Source organism: Rutidosis leptorrhynchoides, chromosome 5 (genome assembly GCF_046630445.1).
Source record: "Rutidosis leptorrhynchoides isolate AG116_Rl617_1_P2 chromosome 5, CSIRO_AGI_Rlap_v1, whole genome shotgun sequence".
Classification (NCBI taxonomy): Eukaryota; Viridiplantae; Streptophyta; class Magnoliopsida; order Asterales; family Asteraceae; genus Rutidosis; species Rutidosis leptorrhynchoides.
The window spans coordinates 459,793,910-459,815,888 of record NC_092337.1 but is presented as its reverse complement, the minus strand read 5'-3'; the positions used below and the strand labels follow the sequence as shown (position 1 = coordinate 459,815,888).

General features: G+C 36.0%; 1 protein-coding gene across 1 annotated transcript; it reads left to right on the top strand.

Annotated features, from left to right (window-relative positions):
* Positions 1–1,169: 1,169 nt before the first annotated feature.
* Positions 1,170–19,556, top strand: LOC139850215 (uncharacterized). Its single transcript, XM_071839801.1, has 4 exons — positions 1,170–1,311; positions 16,480–16,671; positions 16,822–17,702; positions 18,246–19,556. The coding sequence occupies exons 1-4, from the start codon at positions 1,170–1,172 to the stop codon at positions 19,554–19,556; spliced, it is 2,526 nt and encodes an 841-aa protein (XP_071695902.1).
* The last annotated feature ends 2,423 nt before the right edge of the window (positions 19,557–21,979 follow it).

The window sequence follows — 21,979 nt, the reverse complement described above, 5'->3', positions numbered from 1 at the left end:
TGATTAAACGGATTTCCTTGATCACTTGAGGCTCCTTTACCTTGATTAGCACCTATACATGAGCTAATCTCATCAATAACATAACTCAATCAAAATTACAACATTCATAAACTTTCACACCTTCATACACTTATACATTGACTTAACCCCCTATTTGCTACCATATACACATAAACACTTACATACATAGCATTTTAACTTACCTTTTTCAATATAACATCATTATCAAGCCAACATTATTTCCTTAATCATACAAATCTCTAGTTCATCTCTTTATAAACATAACATGCAATTCCTTCAAATTTTCCATTAAACATCAAATGTACATAAATCCATTTCCATTACTAGCAACCCTAAATCATCAATTATCCAAATTCTATGACTTACAACAATAACAACAATTCATACATGAACTTTCTTCTTCATAATTATCAACTAGAACACATAAACATTTTATTGAGGCATTTCATCAAACACCTAGTGTGCATGACTTGATTCTAAGCTAAAACATCACCAAATTCACCATATTCATATCCTTTACTCAAAATGCAAGTTCATATTTGAACTTACTCCCAAAATTACTAACAAATTCGTTTAGAATCATTCAAGTGTGCACAATTTCAACAAACAACATCATTTAAGCATAAGATTCATCACTATCATCTAATAATAGCAATACTTAGACATAAACATTCATACCTTGCCTTTAAGAGTTCAAGAACCATAATTGTGCACAAGGAAGAGAAATTGAAGAATTAAGACTTGCTAGGATGCTTAGAGTGCCTTAGATTTCACTAATTTATGATTGCATGAACACAATTTCATCAATTGATGAATCCTTCTTCTTCTTCCTCTATGTGTCGACACACACACATAAAAACACACTCTCTGTAAAAATTTTTGTAAATAAAATGATTTTCCAGCATTTTCACTTCTTTTATTAAAATAACTTTGCCTTATTTGCACTTTCTACCCTCCCCATCAAAACTCTATTATGGGAGGTCCTTAATTCTAGCTTTGCACCTTTAGTCCCTTCAAACTTAACTAACAAACTTAACTCTTGTCCATTTATTTATACAAAATCATTCCATTCATGTATATATATAATAATAAAATTACATAAAATAATACCTTAAATAATTGGGATGTTACAGGTTCCTTTGCGAAAGATGCCGCAGCACTTCAGTCCTCGTTTTCATTGGTGGTATTATGATGAACGCTCGGAGGAAGCGGTTATTGTGTTAGACAAAGATGGAGGAGATGAAAATGACAGTATAAGAGTTTTGGATCTAGTTTGGTTGAGGAACTGCTGTGAGGAAGATATGTTCACCTTATACTACAACAGGATGCTGTATCGTCCAGAAAATCGTGTGCAAGCTGAACAGTACTGCAGAGTTGTGAAACTCTGCTATCTGAAGAACTGGGTGACAGATCCATTTACTGATTGATAACTGAATTTTTATGTTCTACGGCTAGGTCTTAGGGGGAGTTTGTTAGTGCATGAATCCCCAGCCGTAGATTGATTCATAGTTTGATACATTCGGTTATGTAATAATGTTTATTTGTGACTATTGATTACGTTTGTGATTGTGCGGGCTTAATTTGTTAAACAATCAATTAGTTAAACTGCTCACACAATCGACCGAGTGTGTCTACACACTCGACCAACTGTGTTACACAGTCGACCGAGTGTGTCTGATATGCAGTATATATTCGGGTTGAGACTTCTTTGTTGAGGTTACTCATCCCATTCACCCTAATCGACAGGTTTTCGTCTCTGCCGAACCCTAACACCAAATACCACCGAAATACTTCGTTTATGCGTCGATCTAATCTAGTAATTGTCCTAGGTTTGATCTATTCGATCCCGATACGACCCATATCTCGGTTTAACCCAATTCTAGTGTATTCCGCCGCTAGGATTGTTTGCAAGCGACCTAAGATCCTTAAATCTTCATCTACAGTTATCATAAAGAAAAATTGTACAATATTAGAAGAGACTTTTATCTCCACAACAACAACAAAACTCAATCTCGCATATGCGAGGTATGGGGGGATGAGATGTAGAAAATCTTTCCCGTATTCTAGAATAAAGACAAGTCATTTTTTAACCCGGAGTGAAAAACTTCCAAAAGTAGAGAAAGTCATCTCTCTCAAAGTTCTATAGATAAAGAGATTTCTTCGTAAGACTTTTATCTAGTTTGAAGTAATAGAAAATGCATGCGCCTTTTATTTTCCCATAGCGTTTCATGACTGGAATACCTCCGTATAGGAATGTGATTGTCAAGCAAAAGGACTGTTTTAGCAACATTTACAAACTAGAAGGACTATATAAAAAAATCCCTAAAAACTATTTCACCAATTTATTACGTATAAGTTACATGGACTGTAAAAAAAATTAAGACAAATTTTAATCCTTGTAAATTTGAGTTTAGTACTTTAGTGATAATTTTGAAAGCATGAAAATAAGAATACTAATATTTCCTAGGGTTATGTCAATCATTTTCATTGTTCCCTCTCCAATGGCAAGGGATAACTTTGATTCTGCTCTTCATCTTTTTATTTTTAAAAATATAATATAAAAATATATGCTTACAATTGACGATATCTAGCTACCACACTAATTCATTAAATTATTGAAAACGACTCGTTTTTGACCCCACATATATTCCTAATTTTAACAATATATGAATATGAATATGAATATGAATAAGAATATAATTGGATTTATATATATAATACTATCATTGATTGATAATGCCCTATATTTTACTATACATAATATGAAGTTGTATCACTGTTTAGTAATTTTCAAAGAGTACTATAATGAAACAAGGATAATATATAAAAAAATATTCACCTTCAAGAGTACTATGTATCGAGTTTATTTGTGTAGCGACCCCGACAAATCGTCAAGTGACGGCGTCGACTACGTAGGTCCCATTACCTGGTCATAAGTCTTTAAAACAGACGTTTGACCCAAAATATGTCGCATCCATTCAAGTGTAAAGATTGTTTCAAAGTTTACAAGGATAATTGACCACAAGTTAAGTTACAACGTTATAAGTACAAATGAAAACTATGCGACACAGTTTAAATAAGTTCAAAAGATGCTCCAAAATGCATGTATACTCGACATCCAAGCAAGTATCAAAAGAGTGCGGAAGCATGTATCACTAAGCATTCAAAACCTGAGAAAACATAGAAGAATCTGTCAACGAAAACGTTGGTGAAATCATAGGTTTAGTAAGTATTAAACGTTGTTTTTGAACCACAAGATTTTGTATTTCCATAACGTAGATTATCCAAATCATTTGCATTCCAAAAGTGTTGTTATACGCGAGCATTCAATTATCAAAACTTAACCAACGTTACCCCATCACACAGTGCTAGAACCCACACTAAAACACAAAAATATATTTCATCCGCATAACGGTAGCGAACCGTCCGAATGAGGGTTTGTTAAACCCGTATGGCCACACAATATAAGTTCTCGCTTACACCCTGCAAGTGTAACTAATGATAATCGAATTGAGGCATTTTTGTTCTAACTCGCACGTGGAATGTTTGTTTTCACACTTGTGTTCAAAACATAAAAGTAAGTAGTACAAGATGTAACAAAGTATATGTTTTCTCAGCCCACGATTTAAAAGTATAAAAGTTGTTGAAAAGGTGGGACTATGATCTCACCTTGAGCGCAAGAGTTAATAAAGTACTTCAACGAGTAAACGTGCAAAGAACAATGCTAGTCTCGACCTAAACAATTAGGTTGTATCAATAACGATAGTCACGAAAGGTCAAAGTTGTTCAATTAGTCATATGGCTCGTTACGACTCGATTATGTAGCATGTGAAATCAAATTGTCAAGTTTCATGCAAGGTACAAGTATATAAACAAGTTAGGAGGGTTGCATAATCATTTGGTTAAGTTTGACAAAAAGTCAAACTTTGGTCGGTCAAAGTCAACAAAAAGTCAACACGTTCGGGTCGGGTCCCGGACAAATTTTCTATGCTAATTATTCATATACAAGTATATTAAAACAAGTTTCATGTGAATCGGAGGTCGGTAACTAGTCAAACATTTCGCGTGAATTGGGACCAAGAGGTCAGAATCTGTCCAGCATAATCTGCGCGCCGCGCGGGTAAGGGGCGCGCCGCGCCACCACCTGTACAGACATTTTTCTGTTTTTGCAAAACTATGCACGAGCCAAAATCAATTTTAACACAAAACTTGACCCGCAAACACTTATAATGCCTATCATATATCGTTGGAAAGGTATTTTGACGAGGAATACAACTAAGCACTTATGGTCCAACAATAACATCATTTACAATAGCCGAAATCTCATCAAGCGAACAATAAAAGTCCATTTCCTAAGTTTCAAGTTCATCAATTGCATTTTGAGTTTCGGGAAACCAATTCACACATATGATATGCCGTTTTGAAGGTAATGAAGCATACATTACTACTAAACACTAACAATTAACATTCCATGACATTCAAGCATCCAAAAATTCATGTCAAGAACTATCAAACCCTAGTCAAACATCTCAAAATCAATAATCATGTTTTTGAAGTTTTCTTAATCAACCTACACATCAATTTGAAGCTAATGATGCTAGTAACACATTTAATACATGAACTTTAACAATTAAACAACTTTTAATCATCCAAAATCAAAGATTAAGCAAGCAATTTTCATATTCAAGCTAGTTACACCAAAAACAACAAATCGAGCATACAAATTACATACACGACATCACAATGAGCCATAGACACTAACTAACACCATTTCAAGTCAAAAACACGAATTTAGAGAAATCTAGAGTTTTAGAAATGTTACCCAAACTTGATGATATTGGTATCAAAATGTAGAGGATGAAGAGAGGATCACGAAAATGTAATTTGTTTTGATGTTTGCTTCTCCAATCAGATTTAGATGATGATTTTATGTTTGAGGGTTTTGAGTTCAAAAATGGGAAGTAGAAAGAAAGAGGAGGATGAAGGTGGGAGGTGGAGATGAAATGAATGGATGTGGTAAGTGGGTTGACTAGTTGACCTAGTCAACTAGTTTGCCCATTTGGCAATCTCGGTCCCTCGAGTTTCAAAGCGGGTGCGGGAATTAACCCAACGAATATTTTAAAAACGTTCGAGTAACGGATGACTTTATAATTAGATAACGAGAATATTATGAACGTTAGTTAACGAAAGATACAAATTTGAATAACGAAAGATATTATATAAAAAAAAAGACGGTGTTAAAATAAATTAAACGGAAAATCACGGGATGTTACATTATCCACACCTCAAAAGAAATTTCGTCCCGAAATTTAGTTGGAAGTAATAGTCGATGTCTCTTACTCGAGACTTAGTGTAGTAACTCTACGAATTATTGAAGGTACTTTCTTGGACATTCCACGAATCCGGATAGTCGGGGTGTTACGTTGTATTAGGGCTTGGTTTTACGATCCACAAGTTCAGCCGGTTTTTCCTATGAGGAGGAGTTTGTCATCAATAGTTGGTGCATCTAGAAGGATTGCACGTTCCTGTTCCGCAGGACACGTTTCTAAGTTTGTTACACGAAATGTAGGGTAAACGGAAACTTAATTGAGTCGGAAGTTCTAAACGATAGGAAGCGGTTCCAATACGCCCCAAGGTTTCAAAAGGTTCGATATTGCGGATATAGCCTTTCTCGATTTCCCAAAATGGATCACACCTTTCCAAGGTGCGGTTTTTCAATATTACGCGGTTACACACTGGGATTTGTGAGGTTTTCATCTAAGTTTGGTATGACTCTTTTGGGCGACTACGGGTCGTCTCGAGCCCTTCTCGGACTTGGATTATCTCAATTGTTGTTTCTTGGATGAGTTAAGATTCGGTGTTTTGTTTGCCACATGCTTTGGTCCAACGAATAGGGGTATGACATTAGCGGTCATATAGGGTTTCGGAAAGTGCGTGTGAACACACGAGTGGTAACTACTGTTGTATGAGGGATCTACTAAAAGCGACCATGCAAGTTTGAAACATGTCTTTCGAAGACGTAAATCGTTCGTTTGTTCGGTTCGTCTGTTTGTGGGTGGTACGCGGTACTCATGTCTAAGCGGGTCTCCAAGGTTTCTTGTAAAACTAGAAGTGAAACGAGTATTTCGATACGGAATAATTGACAAAGATACACCGTGTTGGAATAGAATCTATTAAGATACGTTTGAACAAGTCAGTTAGGGTTCGAAAAATGTTCGTTAGGACTATTCACCCTCGTGGCGAATACTAATGTAATATGATGAATTTCTCTATCCATGGAGAAATGTTACAAGGAGTTTCTTTAAACGGAAATGCGAGCGATAAAGATAGGAGTGAAATGAGGACTTAGAATAGGATGAGCTTGCATCTCGAGGTTGCCATAACGTGCCTCTAGTTGTCAAAAGTTGAAGTCTGAAAGAGAACGAGATAGTACACGTGGTTGTATAGTTCGGGGTTGAATAATAGTTGGCCGATTATTAGAAATACAAGGGCGTTAAGTCAAAGAAGAGTGAAGTATCGTTGGATTGTGTGTTATCTTAATTTCCAGTAATATCAGACGGTAACGGTGAAATAACAGAGGTATGTAGTGTGGTACGTGATGACAAGAATATTGATCGGATCCACAATTTAGTATTCGAATTCTTCGTGCAAAATAACGAATTTCCGTTCCGTTGATTTCGAGTCGAGGGAGTATGCCTTTCGGCGTTCAAGTAGAAATATTTCCATGTTTGAGTTCCATCTGTTGCTATACGATTTTTAACTAGAAATGTTGGTGTGAAAAATCACGCTCAAGGTGCGAACACGGAGAGGTTTAAAGTTTTCCTTAGCGAGTTAACGAGTTTAAAAGTCGTGTAACACGAGAAAAGTCAGAAATGAATCTTCGGTAATAACAGACGAGATCTAAGATTTTTACGAATACAAGTCCGAGTTGGTAGAGTTTCCTGATTACATGTGGCTTGATTTCGAGATTGATTGTAATGCCTTGACCATTAACATCATGGTCTAGAAAATAGGACTTCGTTCAACAGAAATTCTCACTCGGAGAATTTGGTATAGAGTTGCTCTTTTCTCAAAAGTTCGAGCGTAAGATGGTGATGTTGTTCGTTTTCCTTCTTTACTTAAATAAGTTAAGATGTCATCCATAAATACGATAACAAATTTGTCTAGATAAGTTGCATACGTGGTTTAGGAGGTTCATGAATACGGACAGAGTCCTAAATAAATCAAACGGTACTAAGAGAGATTTACAACTAACGTTGCGAGTTCGGAAAAATGGCTTAGGAGACATCGTCTCCCTTAACCCCCAATTGATGATAACCGGAACGGAGGTCGATTTGGAACATACGGGATTCGTGCAAATAATCATGAGGTCATGGATGCGAGGGAGAGGGTATCGGTTTCCAACCGAAAATTTCTTAGTTCACAATAATCTATACATAATTGTAGGGCAACAATTTCTCCTTAATGAATAGGTTTTGAGTTCCTTAGTTTTATTGGTGTCGAGTTCAATTTCTTAACGTATATCCTCCGATAATATTTATAGGCACACAATATTTTTCCGTTGGTCGCTTAAATCGTCTAAGTAGTATCTGGGGGAAAGAGGTGGAATATAAAGAGCACGAGTCAAATCCTTGGTTATAAAACGTCTAACGGTACTCGAATCGAATAAGTATGAAATATACGATTTGTTGTGAAGAAACGTACCCGTGACTAGTCCATCATCGTCTCGGGCATCCTAGGTGTCGATGTTGTAAGTTCAACGGCGCGCGTTGGTTTTTGCTTTATTCTTTGGGCATTCATTCCTAAAATGACCCGATTGGCCACATTTGTAGCAAATACTCGGCTTTGGTGCGTCGGGCCCCTTTTGAGTGACGGGGGCGGTACTTCCACAATACTTGGCAATATGACCACTACCTTGGCACCGATGGCAAATTAGCTTGCCACATTCACCAAAATGATGCTTGTGGCATTTGTTGCAAAAAGGTCGTGTCCCGGCATAACTTTTCTTGCCGACGGGGGTGAGAGGTTCCTTGGAAAAGTTGTTGTTGTAGTTACTCGATTGGGGGGCTTCCCATTTTCTTTTGTTGTCACCCGACTCATCCTCGGCTTTAGGTGCCGGCACTTCAATCTCGTCTACCGTTTCGATCAATTGACGGGCCATATTCAGGGCCTCTTGGTGATTACTGGGTTTGGATGACATTACTCCTTGTTTGATGCTCTTGGGAAGACCATCCATGTAAAGTTCAACCCTTAGAGGTTCGGGGGTCACGAGGTTTGGGCACATCAAGGATAGCTCAGAAAATCGTTGATTATATGCCTTTAGGTCATTCCCGATCGCTTTTAAAGTTCTTAGTTCGTGTTCGAGCTTACGGGTCTCTTCGCGCGGGAAGTATTCGGTGATCATCTTTTTCTTTAAGTCGGCCCATGAGAGTGTGTGGGCTTCATCGATACCCACCGACAGCACATACGTATTCCACCATGTGAGGGCGATACCGGCAAAAGTGTGGGTGGAATATTTGACTTTGTCTTGGTCCCGACAACCGCTTATGCTAAAAACGGCTTCTGTTTGCTCAAACCATCGGGTGAGCACAACCGGTCCTCCGGTCCCATCGAAGGTGTGAGGTTTGCACCCCATGAAAGTTTTGTAGGAGCAACCCTCGTTTGAATTACCGGCTCCATGGTTGTTGTGGTTGTGGTTGTTATTGATGTCGGAGGAGATACTAGCCATAGCCGCACCTATGGCGGTGGCTATCATGCATTGAAAAGCTTGTTCGGAAGTTTCATTACGTGGTCCGCGACGGGGAGGCATTGTTCCTTCAAGACACAAGAATATCGTTGATTAGTATTCTCAATAATACTAATCATGATAGGGAATGATGATGTAGAGAAAATTTTCCTTGACTCGCCTTAAATTCTTTATGTCATAATGTCGGAATGTCCATATGAATCACCGTAATATAATCCCGGAAATTATATTACCCTGATTCTCATGTGCATTTAACATTACCTCATAAAGTCAAGGTGGCGCGTCAACAAAATTTATCAACGTAAGATCAAGATCGAATACGAGTTAGATATGATTGAAGAGTTCGAGTATAAATGCACAAATAGTCAAGTAATTCCTACTTCAGTCTATATGCCGGTTGTAGTCTAGATTCACCTATGTACCCTATGACTCGGGGTGGACACAAATGAACTCTAAATCCCTACAACCAAGGCTCTGATACCACTTGTAGCGACCCCGACAAATCGTCAAGTGACGGCGTCGACTACGTAGGTCCCATTACCTGGTCATAAGTCTTTAAAACAGACGTTTGACCCAAAATATGTCGCATCCATTCAAGTGTAAAGATTGTTTCAAAGTTTACAAGGATAATTGACCACAAGTTAAGTTACAACGTTATAAGTACAAATGAAAACTATGCGACACAGTTTAAATAAGTTCAAAAGATGCTCCAAAATGCATGTATACTCGACATCCAAGCAAGTATCAAAAGAGTGCGGAAGCATGTATCACTAAGCATTCAAAACCTGAGAAAACATAGAAGAATCTGTCAACGAAAACGTTGGTGAAATCATAGGTTTAGTAAGTATTAAACGTTGTTTTTGAACCACAAGATTTTGTATTTCCATAACGTAGATTATCCAAATCATTTGCATTCCAAAAGTGTTGTTATACGCGAGCACTCAATTATCAAAACTTAACCAACGTTACCCCATCACACAGTGCTAGAACCCACACTAAAACACAAAAATATATTTCATCCGCATAACGGTAGCGAACCGTCCGAATGAGGGTTTGTTAAACCCGTATGGCCACACAATATAAGTTCTCGCTTACACCCTGCAAGTGTAACTAATGATAATCGAATTGAGGCATTTTTGTTCTAACTCGCACGTGGAATGTTTGTTTTCACACTTGTGTTCAAAACATAAAAGTAAGTAGTACAAGATGTAACAAAGTATATGTTTTCTCAGCCCACGATTTAAAAGTATAAAAGTTGTTGAAAAGGTGGGACTATGATCTCACCTTGAGCGCAAGAGTTAATAAAGTACTTCAACGAGTAAACGTGCAAAGAACAATGCTAGTCTCGACCTAAACAATTAGGTTGTATCAATAACGATAGTCACGAAAGGTCAAAGTTGTTCAATTAGTCCTATGGCTCGTTACGACTCGATTATGTAGCATGTGAAATCAAATTGTCAAGTTTCATGCAAGGTACAAGTATATAAACAAGTTAGGAGGGTTGCATAATCATTTGGTTAAGTTTGACAAAAAGTCAAACTTTGGTCGGTCAAAGTCAACAAAAAGTCAACACGTTCGGGTCGGGTCCCGGACAAATTTTCTATGCTAATTATTCATATACAAGTATATTAAAACAAGTTTCATGTGAATCGGAGGTCGGTAACTAGTCAAACATTTCGCATGAATTGGGACCAAGAGGTCAGAATCTGTCCAGCATAATCTGCGCGCCGCGCGGGTAAGGGGCGCGCCGCGCCACCACCTGTACAGACATTTTTCTGTTTTTGCAAAACTATGCACGAGCCAAAATCAATTTTAACACAAAACTTGACCCGCAAACACTTATAATGCCTACCATATATCGTTGGAAAGGTATTTTGACGAGGAATACAACTAAGCACTTATGGTCCAACAATAACATCATTTACAATAGCCGAAATCTCATCAAGCGAACAATAAAAGTCCATTTCCTAAGTTTCAAGTTCATCAATTGCATTTTGAGTTTCGGGAAACCAATTCACACATATGATATGCCGTTTTGAAGGTAATGAAGCATACATTACTACTAAACACTAACAATTAACATTCCATGACATTCAAGCATCCAAAAATTCATGTCAAGAACTATCAAACCCTAGTCAAACATCTCAAAATCAATAATCATGTTTTTGAAGTTTTCTTAATCAACCTACACATCAATTTGAAGCTAATGATGCTAGTAACACATTTAATACATGAACTTTAACAATTAAACAACTTTTAATCATCCAAAATCAAAGATTAAGCAAGCAATTTTCATATTCAAGCTAGTTACACCAAAAACAACAAATCGAGCATACAAATTACATACACGACATCACAATGAGCCATAGACACTAACTAACACCATTTCAAGTCAAAAACACGAATTTAGAGAAATCTAGAGTTTTAGAAATGTTACCCAAACTTGATGATATTGGTATCAAAATGTAGAGGATGAAGAGAGGATCACGAAAATGTAATTTGTTTTGATGTTTGCTTCTCCAATCGGATTTAGATGATGATTTTATGTTTGAGGGTTTTGAGTTCAAAAATGGGAAGTAGAAAGAAAGAGGAGGATGAAGGTGGGAGGTGGAGATGAAATGAATGGATGTGGTAAGTGGGTTGACTAGTTGACCTAGTCAACTAGTTTGCCCATTTGGCAATCTCGGTCCCTCGAGTTTCAAAGCGGGTGCGGGAATTAACCCAACGAATATTTTAAAAACGTTCGAGTAACGGATGACTTTATAATTAGATAACGAGAATATTATGAACGTTAGTTAACGAAAGATACAAATTTGAATAACGAAAGATATTATATAAAAAAAAAAGACGGTGTTAAAATAAATTAAACGAAAAATCACGGGATGTTACAATTTGTTGGTTTGGTACATACTATGTAATATAACACATATACATACGGTGAAAATGTGAAATAGTGAAGTGATCTGAGCATGTCAAATGACGACGTAGTTAGGTGGTGGTTTTTGCGAATATTCTTCTGTAGAGTTACATACTATTACTATTTTATTTAATGAATTGTGAACTAATTAAAATAAACACATTAACAAGATATAAGGAGTAATATTGAAGTGGCTTTCTAATCTTAACGAAATGCCGTACATTTTGTTCTCTTACGAAGGCCACTCGTAAGCAACCTAAAACTTATCCGTTTGGTATTTTGATTCCATGCCTCCCAACTTCATTAAACGAACTTTTTTTTAATCTTATATTGAGAATTTCTTGATAAAAATTTTTTTGATTGGCGGTTAAGAGTCACTCACAGGATCGAACACGATGTCGACACCCACTGATCACCCGATTATTTTCTTGGTAAGAATCGTGACAATCCTACTCCTCTCGGGAGGAAACTCACACGTCGAAAGATAAACGAAAATTTCATAATCATAAAGGGCATTTGACATTTTTGGAAACTGTTCTTCGAAAGCTCGGTCAAATTCTTTGGCGACAAGGAAGGTTACTCCTGGGCCAGGAGTCAACTTTCCCATATGAGCATTCAATCAATGTATCAGTCCGTGGAAGAGTGTAAGGGTCATCAGTCATGTAGGGCGACCGGACTGGGCCAGGCCGAGTCAGACAGGCAATCCATCGTTGTCCAACCAAGCCAGCCTATAACAAAATGTTATATCTTAACTGTGTTTCGAAATCTGTATTATAGTCGACTGCCGCCTCTCTCTCATTCAAGTGAATTGGTTTCGAGAGGCCCTGACCCTGCCAACCAAATAAAAATAGAAAAAACGAAAAGATATATGAAAGAGGTTAAGGTTAGATCACGGAACCCCGCCAGGAAAGTATTTGCAGGAAGTGATCGCCTGCCTCAACTACACAATCACAATCATTTGTTTTAGTTTGGGCCTCAAATTCTTCTTCTTCTCTTACTTACAAAATTACAATCATATTGGATTTGAGGCAGAATGGTCATATTGGATCTTACAGCTCGAGTAGACGGTCTTCTTGGTGAGTGAATCATTTTCATCCTATAGTATTTATGTCCTAATCGTGAAATGTTGTATATCTTGACATTCGTTATGGCTTATTTCATTAGTATTTTCCCGAGTCCCCCCCCCCCCCATCTCATAACGCTTGGGGAACACAAGTTTGATCGAGGATTTGAGAGCATATCCCTCTCCTTTGTTCTCAGTAACCCACCGGCTGAGGCGCAAACTCAAGATGTCCATAATCTCCGAGGCCCATGAAATGAACGAGTATCAACAATATAAATTTTGTAGCGAGTGGGAGTTGAACCTCTGACCTCCTGTATAGGAAGACATCTTCTTGTTCTTACTTAATAAATAATTGTATACCATTTTATTTATAAGCTTTATAACACATTCGAAGATCTAAATAAGATTCATATTGATTCAATCTAATCAGTCTAATTGACAATAACCAAGACTTTAGCAAACATTGCACTAATACAAACACAGAAGAAACAACTAACAATGACACAAACACCTACTCGTGTTTCATACTCTACAACCATCCATCAAAAAGTAAACCACGTGTTTAGATTTGACGGTAGACTTGTGACAATCTGATGAACCATAGTGAAGGAACGAGAGATGCAATTCATGTGAACCGAAGAAACAAGCCATCTTAAAAAACAGTACCACCTGACACAATCTTGCTATCAACCAAACACCTCCGAATGCTCTATATATATTTAACTAAAGAAGCAAAAAATTGTGACAACTACCATCATAAACCAGAAAGTAAATTTATACTAGAAATTCAAATACAACCGCAATCAATCCCATAACAAAACATCAGTCACTTATTGATAGCTAGAATAAACTATATAGTCATGAAAATAAGATTTTGAGGATCTTGTGTATTAAAGACTTAAGGATATATAAATACATTCCATAAAATTTATATTTATATTTATATTTATATTATATTATATATTATATACATATACTAAAAGGGCTGGGGTTTTTACTATCATACCCCATACCCCTGTAAACAGTAGCACTTTGTTTTGTCCACAACTGTATTTTGGTCAATTTGTATTTTAATTTTTCTAAAACAATAAAAAAATTATTTTTTTAGCACCAATTTTTCATTTCCTTTTTTACTTCATACCTTTCTTTTTCAATCTTTTATTCTCTAACGTTCAATTAATCAACCGTCAACCATTTTTTAAACTTCAATTAATCGATCGTACTTTTTCCACTTCTATTTTTCATCTTCTTTTTTCATTCCTTTAACTTTAAACGTTCAAATAACCAACTGTTAACCTTTTTTTAACCGTTCAATTAACCGACCATTAACCGATCAAATTTTATTTCACTTCTTTTTTTCACATTTCTTTTTCATTCCTTTATATTTAAAACATTCAATTAACGGTTAATCATTTTTTTGAACGTTCGATAATTTAGAATAATTTTAAAGTATTTAATATGTACCTTTAAGGCATTAATTAGCTTTTCAGCTAAAATTTGGTTTTGGTTTGTACTTGTTCGATACTTAAAGTGAGGGTTTATCTTTTTGTTTAAAAATAAGATAAGTTATATAAAACTGAAAACGTTTTCGGAAAAAAAAAAATTTCTTCAACCGGGAAACATAAACAAGTGATGAGACAATGCTCTAACCTAGAAAGTTACAAAAAACTAACTAGAAAGTATCTATAATCGAACCCCACACGTCTAATCAAAAATCACAAACAGCATACAAAGCAAAAAAAAAAAAAAAAAAAAATTGCAACTCAAACTCAGGCTAAAACAACATACAAGGAATCGAAAGCACTACAACCAAAATCACTAGACGACAATACCTAAGAAGCTACCTTTTCTAAATTGACGTTGACTGTCTCTTGTCGAATTCTCTTACATGATTATTGTTAAAATTGAAAGAGAAGGACATTAGAGAAATCGTCACCACCGCAATTTTCACGAGCATCATCGAACAAGCTTTTGATCGTCTCACAAATATCAGTATCATTAACGTTATCATACAAAGACATGATCGAACCCGACATGCCCACCTTGATATCCTTCATGCTTAAATTGGAAACTTTTTCACAAACGCCCTTCGAATTTCCTTGGTTTAATAATGAAGTGTGAGTTCATAATTTAATATATGACATACAGACTAATAAATATTTACTTACAAAAATAAGGTAATTCCTTTGCTACAATACACTGACTACCAAGAGAATATATATATATATATATATATATATATATATATATATATAAAATTTCATAGAGAACTTTGCATAGAAGATAACTCAAAGAATCACATACAAACTGACATCAGCATGCGGCAGACTGAGCTCAGTCTGTGTAAAATACACTAAATTTTTTGGGTTCTCTTGTATGCAAAGTTCTAACTCAATCATATGTTTTCATTTTTATTTCGATGTATGCTATATATCTAAAATACTAGTGTATGCTATATAAACCTATTGTTTATGTGCTATTATCAGTATATATAAAGTTTTGATTTGATAAATATTTGTCAAGCTTATGTGAAGATGACTTGACACATACGTGTCATCTTGATGAATTATATTGGTAAAAAATGAAGTTAGTAGGATTTCATAAAAATTTGTGTATTTTATATATAATGAACACTTGTAAAGGGATGGATGTAATAATTTTTTTTTAGTAAGATTCATTATTCTTTGTAAACATTCATTATTTTTTTTAATAAAATTCACCGGGTAAACTCCATTGCCAAAAAAAAAAAAAAAAAAAAAAGGTACTCAAATGTTAAATTTTAAAATTTCTTTTAATAAAGTTATTATAAGCTTTTAACATACATTTATAATATTTATTTGTAACAAATCATTATCTTTATTTTTCATTTCTCTTATTCATAATCATTCAATAAATGTCCACATAAAATTTAAAAAAAGTCAAATAGTTATTTTTATATTTTCAATAAGTAAATAGTTACATTGTGTTTATACATTAACACACCCTAAAGTGAGTAAATAAAAGTTCAGGGACTAAATTAGGGTTTATACATTACATTGTGTTTAGTCGTTCATATTTTTTCATCTACTCTCTTGTTTCTCTCTTTCTTTTTGTTGTAACCTTTAGGATTTGTGAGTTCATTAGTATAATCTGGATACTGTGATTGTTTGAAGAGTGATTATAATCCTTCTTAGTTCTGTAATAAGACCATTCAATATGCAACGTGATAGTCTCAAAATCTCCACCATCAAGCCCCTATCACGCCACTATGAGGCGTGATGGGATGAAAAAATGGCGGGCGTGATGGGAGCATCACATGACAGGAAAATGGAGTGAAGAAAGGATCAACCAATCAGAATTTAGATAAATGCATTTACATTTTAATTAAATCAATAAAAATAATAAAATAACCCTATCTGTTAGAAAACAAGTAAAAGACTTAGCTTATTTGGGATCAGCTCTACATCATTTCCCTTCTGACATACAGCACAATGACAGCACAGAATACAGCTCATAGTTTCCTTATTTATTCATTAGGCTCCTTGCCTTAGATAGAATACAACCGTTGGTGTCTGTGTATATATACATACACATTGTAATTGTAAAAAACCAATTCAAGTATTATCATTATCAATAACACGATCAGTTTTCATACAAATCTCTTGTTCATTATTTCAATATGGCATCAGAGCAGTGATTGATCGAATCAAACACTTTATTCTCATCATTTACCTGTTTTTTTTTCTGTTTGAGGGGCCATCATGGGTGACAGCAGCCAAACTCAACACAATCAAATTGCTGAATTAACCAGCCAATTGGCTAAGTTATTTCAAACAAACCTGGAATCTCAATCACAAAGGCTTTCTGATTCATTGAAGATCAATGTTAGCCTCAACAATTCAAACTTTGCTCTTTGGTCTAGGATGATCAAGGTTGCAATAGGAGGTAAATCAGATGCCCTCCTCAATCATCTCACTGAAGATCCAACAGACAGCAAGAACTAGAAATGGATCCAAGAAGACCTTGTAGTTTTCTCATGGCTTATTCAAAATATTGAGCCACAGATTGCAAGCAACTTAACTCAATTTCCAACAGCAAAAGCTCTCTGGAATGCCCTTGTTACAACCTATAGTTCAGGAAAAGATAAGCTGCAGACCTTCGACCTCCATGTAAAAGCAAACAACATCAAACAAGAAGGTAAGTCAGTAGAGGAACTATGGCTTAAATTACAGGGTATTTGGGGGGAAATTGAGATGAGGGATCCAAATCCCATGGAACATCCCAATGATATTATCAAATACAATAACATTCGGTCTGAACAAAAACTATTTCAGTTTTTAAATGCATTAGATCAGAAACATGATAATATCAAAAGAGAACTATTGAGAATCGAACCATTACCATCTGTTGAAGCAGCATATGCTGCCATTCGTAAAGAGAATGCCCACCAAACCATCTTTGGTACTCGAACCGATATTCCTACCCACTCCGGCATCGCTTCAGGCCTTGTTGCTCCGGCATCAAGATCAAAAGAGTCTGATGGCCATGGCCTTATATCTAATAATCACCGCCGGTCAGACTATTCGTCATCATCCCGGGATCGAGACAATCTGAAATGCGACGAATGTGGCATGAAAAGGCATACGAAGGAGCAATGCTTCAAGGTCATAGGATACCCTGAGTGGTCGAACAACGGCCATAAAAAAGGCAAAGCTGCAATTGTAACACCGGTGGCGGCTACCGGAGGTAACCAACAGGCCAACAACTCCGGCACCACCACCAAAGCAGGTTTCGGATTACTCACTGAGACAAATGCAGGTAAGATGGGTTTGGGGATGACAACGGGTGAATTAGGGTTGGGGATTTTATCCCCAAATTCTTTTTCAATTTTACAGAATACACCCTCCCTAGACCCTACCCCTCCACATAACACCTTTAAATATCAATGTTTACAAAAAAAACCCTCCAATCAAAATGTTTTTTCTGGACAGTCCTTAATTCATAATAATAATAATAATAATAATAATAATAATAATAATAATAATAATAATAATAATAATAATAATAATAATAATAATAATAATAATAATAGTAATAATAATAATAATCATAATACTGATAATCAATATACTATTAGTAATATTAATAATAACAATAATTTGACAATAAAAAATAAATCCGTTTTTAAAAAAAATAATAACAACGTTTCTTATACTAATGTCGTTTCAAATACAACAAAAAATGGTGCATGGATTATTGATTCCGGTGCTACGGACACCATGACGTTTGATAAAAATGATATTTTTCATAAATCGAAACCAAACAAAAGTAAGATTAATACTGCAAATGGAGGGGTTATCCAAGTTAAAGGGGGAGGAACGGTGGAAATATCCCCAACATTAAAACTTAAAAATTGTTTATACGTTCCCGCCCTATCTCACAAATTATTATCTGTCACTCACGTAACTAAAGAACTTAATTGTATTGTGTTATTACACCCAACATTTTGTATCTTACAGGACATCAGAACGGGAGAGATAATTGGTCGAGGTACTGAATGTGATGGGTTATACTATGTTGACGAGGTTACTCAAGACAGTAATGTTCTACTAGCTCACGGGACCCCTGACAGACAAGCTTGGTTATGGCATAGACGTCTTGGTCATCCTTCTTCTAGTTATTTAAGTATTTTATTTCCGAATTTGTTTTCTTCAAATAAAACACTTAAGTGTGAAACATGTATTCAGGCCAAAAGCCACCAAAACTCTTATAAAACGAGTAATACAAAAACTGAACGTCCTTTTGCTTTAGTTCATTCTGATGTATGGGGACCTGCGAGGGTAAATGGGGGCCATAACTTTCGATATTTTCTGTTATTTATCGATGATTGTACTCGTATGACGTGGACATTTTTTAAAAAAAACAAATATGAGGTCTTTGACAAATTCACCATGTTTTTTAACATGATTCAAACTCAATTTAAAAGTACAATACAAATTCTTCGATCCGACAATGGTGGTGAATTTGTCAACTCCCAAATGAGTCTTTTTTGTGAAAAACATGGCATTATTCATCAAACTACGTGTCCACATACTCCTCCACAAAATGGGGTGGTAGAAATGAAAAATCGAATCCTCTTAGAAATTACTCGTGCTTTAATGATTGAATCAAATGTTCCAAAAAGTTTTTGGCCAGAAGCCCTTGCCACCGCAACTTATCTTGTTAATCGACTCCCCACTAGAGCCCTAGATCTTAAAAATCCTCTCGAAGCCTTAACAAAATTTTATAAACCACCTTCAAATCTCACTCTTAACCCACGAATCTTCGGATGCTCTGTGTTTGTTCATATACCTAAAAATGAACGAACTAAACTTGATGCATGTGCTGAGAAATGTGTCTTTGTCGGGTATGGTGTCAATCAAAAGGGATATAGGTGCTACAGTCCTAAGAAAAGGCACATGTTCACTACCATGAACTGTGATTTTTTGGAAACCGAGTACTTCTATGCTACCCAACACACAAGTCAGGGGGAGACGACATCCGATGACAATGTGAGTTGGCTAGACATACCATCATCAGAAGAAGTAACTCATAGTACTCCATCTGTCAGTACCACAGCCGAAGATCTCCCCGACCGTACTGAGGTTTGTACTGAATTTACTGAAACTAATGCTACTAACCCTGAGAATGAAAGAAATATGTCAGTACAGGAAAATAGTACAGGTCAAACCGAACACCAAGATGGGCCTGAACCAGGTCAAGATGAACCTGAACCACAAAATGACAGTGAACCACAAAATGAACCTGAACAACAAACAGAACCAGAATAACCGACTGAATCTCAGTACATTCTTCCTCCAAGGACAACTCGAGGAGTTCCACCAAGGAGGTACTCACCTGAAAGGGAACCCCGGAGATCAAGATATCCAATGGCAAACATCGTCAAAAGAAACTTATCAACAAAGGCCAAACAATTCACTTCCGCATTATACTCTGAAAAAATTCCCAACTCAGTAGAAGAAGCCCTAAAATCTCCTAACTGGAGGAAAGCAATGGACATTGAAATGGAAGCTCTCAAAGCAAACAATACGTGGGAAAAATGTATTCTTCCAGAATCAAAGAAACCAGTTGGTTGCCGATGGGTCTTTACAATAAAACACAAAGCTGATGGAACAATTGAAAGATACAAAGCTCGACTTGTGGCCAAAGGCTATACTCAAACCTATGGTATTGATTACTCAGAAACTTTTTCACCGGTAGCAAAAATCGATACCATTAGGGTCCTGTTCTCAGTAGCTGCAAACAGAGACTGGCCACTTCATCAATTTGATGTAAAAAACGCCTTTCTACATGGAGAACTCAAGGAAGAAGTCTACATGGAAGGACCTCCCGGTTTCACATCAAACTTTAAAGAAAGGGAAGTCTGCCTCCTTAAAAAATCTCTTTATGGGTTAAAACAATCCCCACGGGCTTGATTTGGGCGCTTTACTATAGCAATGAAAAAATACGACTTTAAACAGAGCAACTCTGATAACACTTTATTTTTAAAACAGAGAAACAATCTTATTACATGTCTCATTATATATGTAGATGATATGATCATCACCGGGAATGATCAAGAAGAAATTTCAAACTTAAAAACTAATCTTTTCAAAGAATTTGAAATGAAAGATCTAGGAGGACTTAAATATTTTTTGGGAATTGAAGTTTTAAGATCACATCAAGGAATCTTTATATGTCAAAAAAAAAATATTCTCGATCTTCTTGCTGAAACAGGAATGATCGACTGCAAGCTAGCAGATACTCCTATGATTCCGAACCAAAGATTATACATATAAGACAAGGCAAAGTCAGCTGATCGAAGTCAATATCAAAGAATCGTGGGGAAACTCATCTACCTTGCTCATACTCGCCCTGACATAGCCTATGATGTAGGTGTTGTTAGTCAATTCATGCATCAACCACAACAACACCATATGGATGCAGTATGGAGAATTATCATATATCTTAAAGGCACAGTTGGAGATGGGGTATTATTCAAGAAGAACGATCACTTAAAAACACGAATTTTTACAGACGCTGGTTACGGAGGAGAGAAAGGAGATAGAAAGTCAACATCAGGATACTTTGCTCTCGTTGGTGGAAACCTAGTCACTTGGAGAAGTAAGAAACAAAAGGTTGTCGCACTTTCAAGCGCCGAAGCCGAATTTAGAGGAATTGCCAGAGGAGTAACCGAAGCCTTGTGGATAAAGAAACTTCTGACCGAAATTGGTTTTCCTCCTCAAAACTCCATCGAAATCATATGTGATAACGAAGCAGCAATTGCAATCTCAGAAAACCCTGTTCAACATGATCGTACCAAACACATTGAAATTGATAGACACTTCATCAAAGAAAAACTTGAGGCCAAAATAATATCCCTTCCATTCATCAGATCTGAAGACCAGCTAGCGGACATCCTAACAAAGTCTGTCAATGGAAGGCTCTTTAAAGATGTTCTCTTCAAGTTAAATATCGAAGATCCCACTATTTAACTTGCGGGGGAGTGTTAGAAAACAAGTAAAAGACTTAGCTTATTTGGGATCAGCTCTACATCATTTCCCTTCTGACATACAGCACAATGACAGCCCAGAATACAGCTCATAGTTTCCTTATTTATTCATTAGGCTCCTTGCCTTAGATAGAATACAACCGTTGGTGTCTGTGTATATATACATACACATTGTAATTGTAAAAAACCAATTCAAGTATTATCATTATCAATAACACGATCAGTTTTCATACAAATCTGTTGTTCTTTATTTCAATACTATTACACAATCATCACCCCATACCGCTACAAACTCCATCACGCCATCACCTTTGCCAAATATACCCCACAAAAACACTTCACCACGCGCATCACCCCGTCACCACTAAAAATTGTCTAAGCAAGGATTGTAGTTTGTGTTTGTGTTTCTTGTGAGAGATTGAATTTTTGTTACTGCATGCGTGTTCTTAATAGTGTTGAACTCTTGCGATGGAGTGTGTATTTTAGTGTGTTTATACAATTCTACGCAAACAACGCTCACTTTCAACGTACCATCCTCTTCACATAAATATTACGTAGTTATTAATTAGGTTGGTTTTGTCATTAATAAATCATTTAGCCGATCAACAATAAATAATACTACATTATTTTATGAAAATTATGCAGCTATTGCAACAAGTAAGTACATGCATGTTCTTTAATTGACAATTTGGTTTATATTGA

Bases quoted from the DNA above. Each gene is read 5' to 3' on its own strand.
- LOC139850215 (XM_071839801.1), top strand. From the start codon at position 1,170: ATGCCGCAGCACTTCAGTCCTCGTTTTCATTGGTGGTATTATGATGAA. The intron at 1,312-16,479 runs GTGAGGAAGATA...TTTCTGTTTGAG, and splicing joins AGTTTGGTTGAGGAACTGCT to GGGCCATCATGGGTGACAGC. The intron at 17,703-18,245 runs GTTTTTTCTGGA...TGTATCTTACAG, and splicing joins AAAAACCCTCCAATCAAAAT to GACATCAGAACGGGAGAGAT.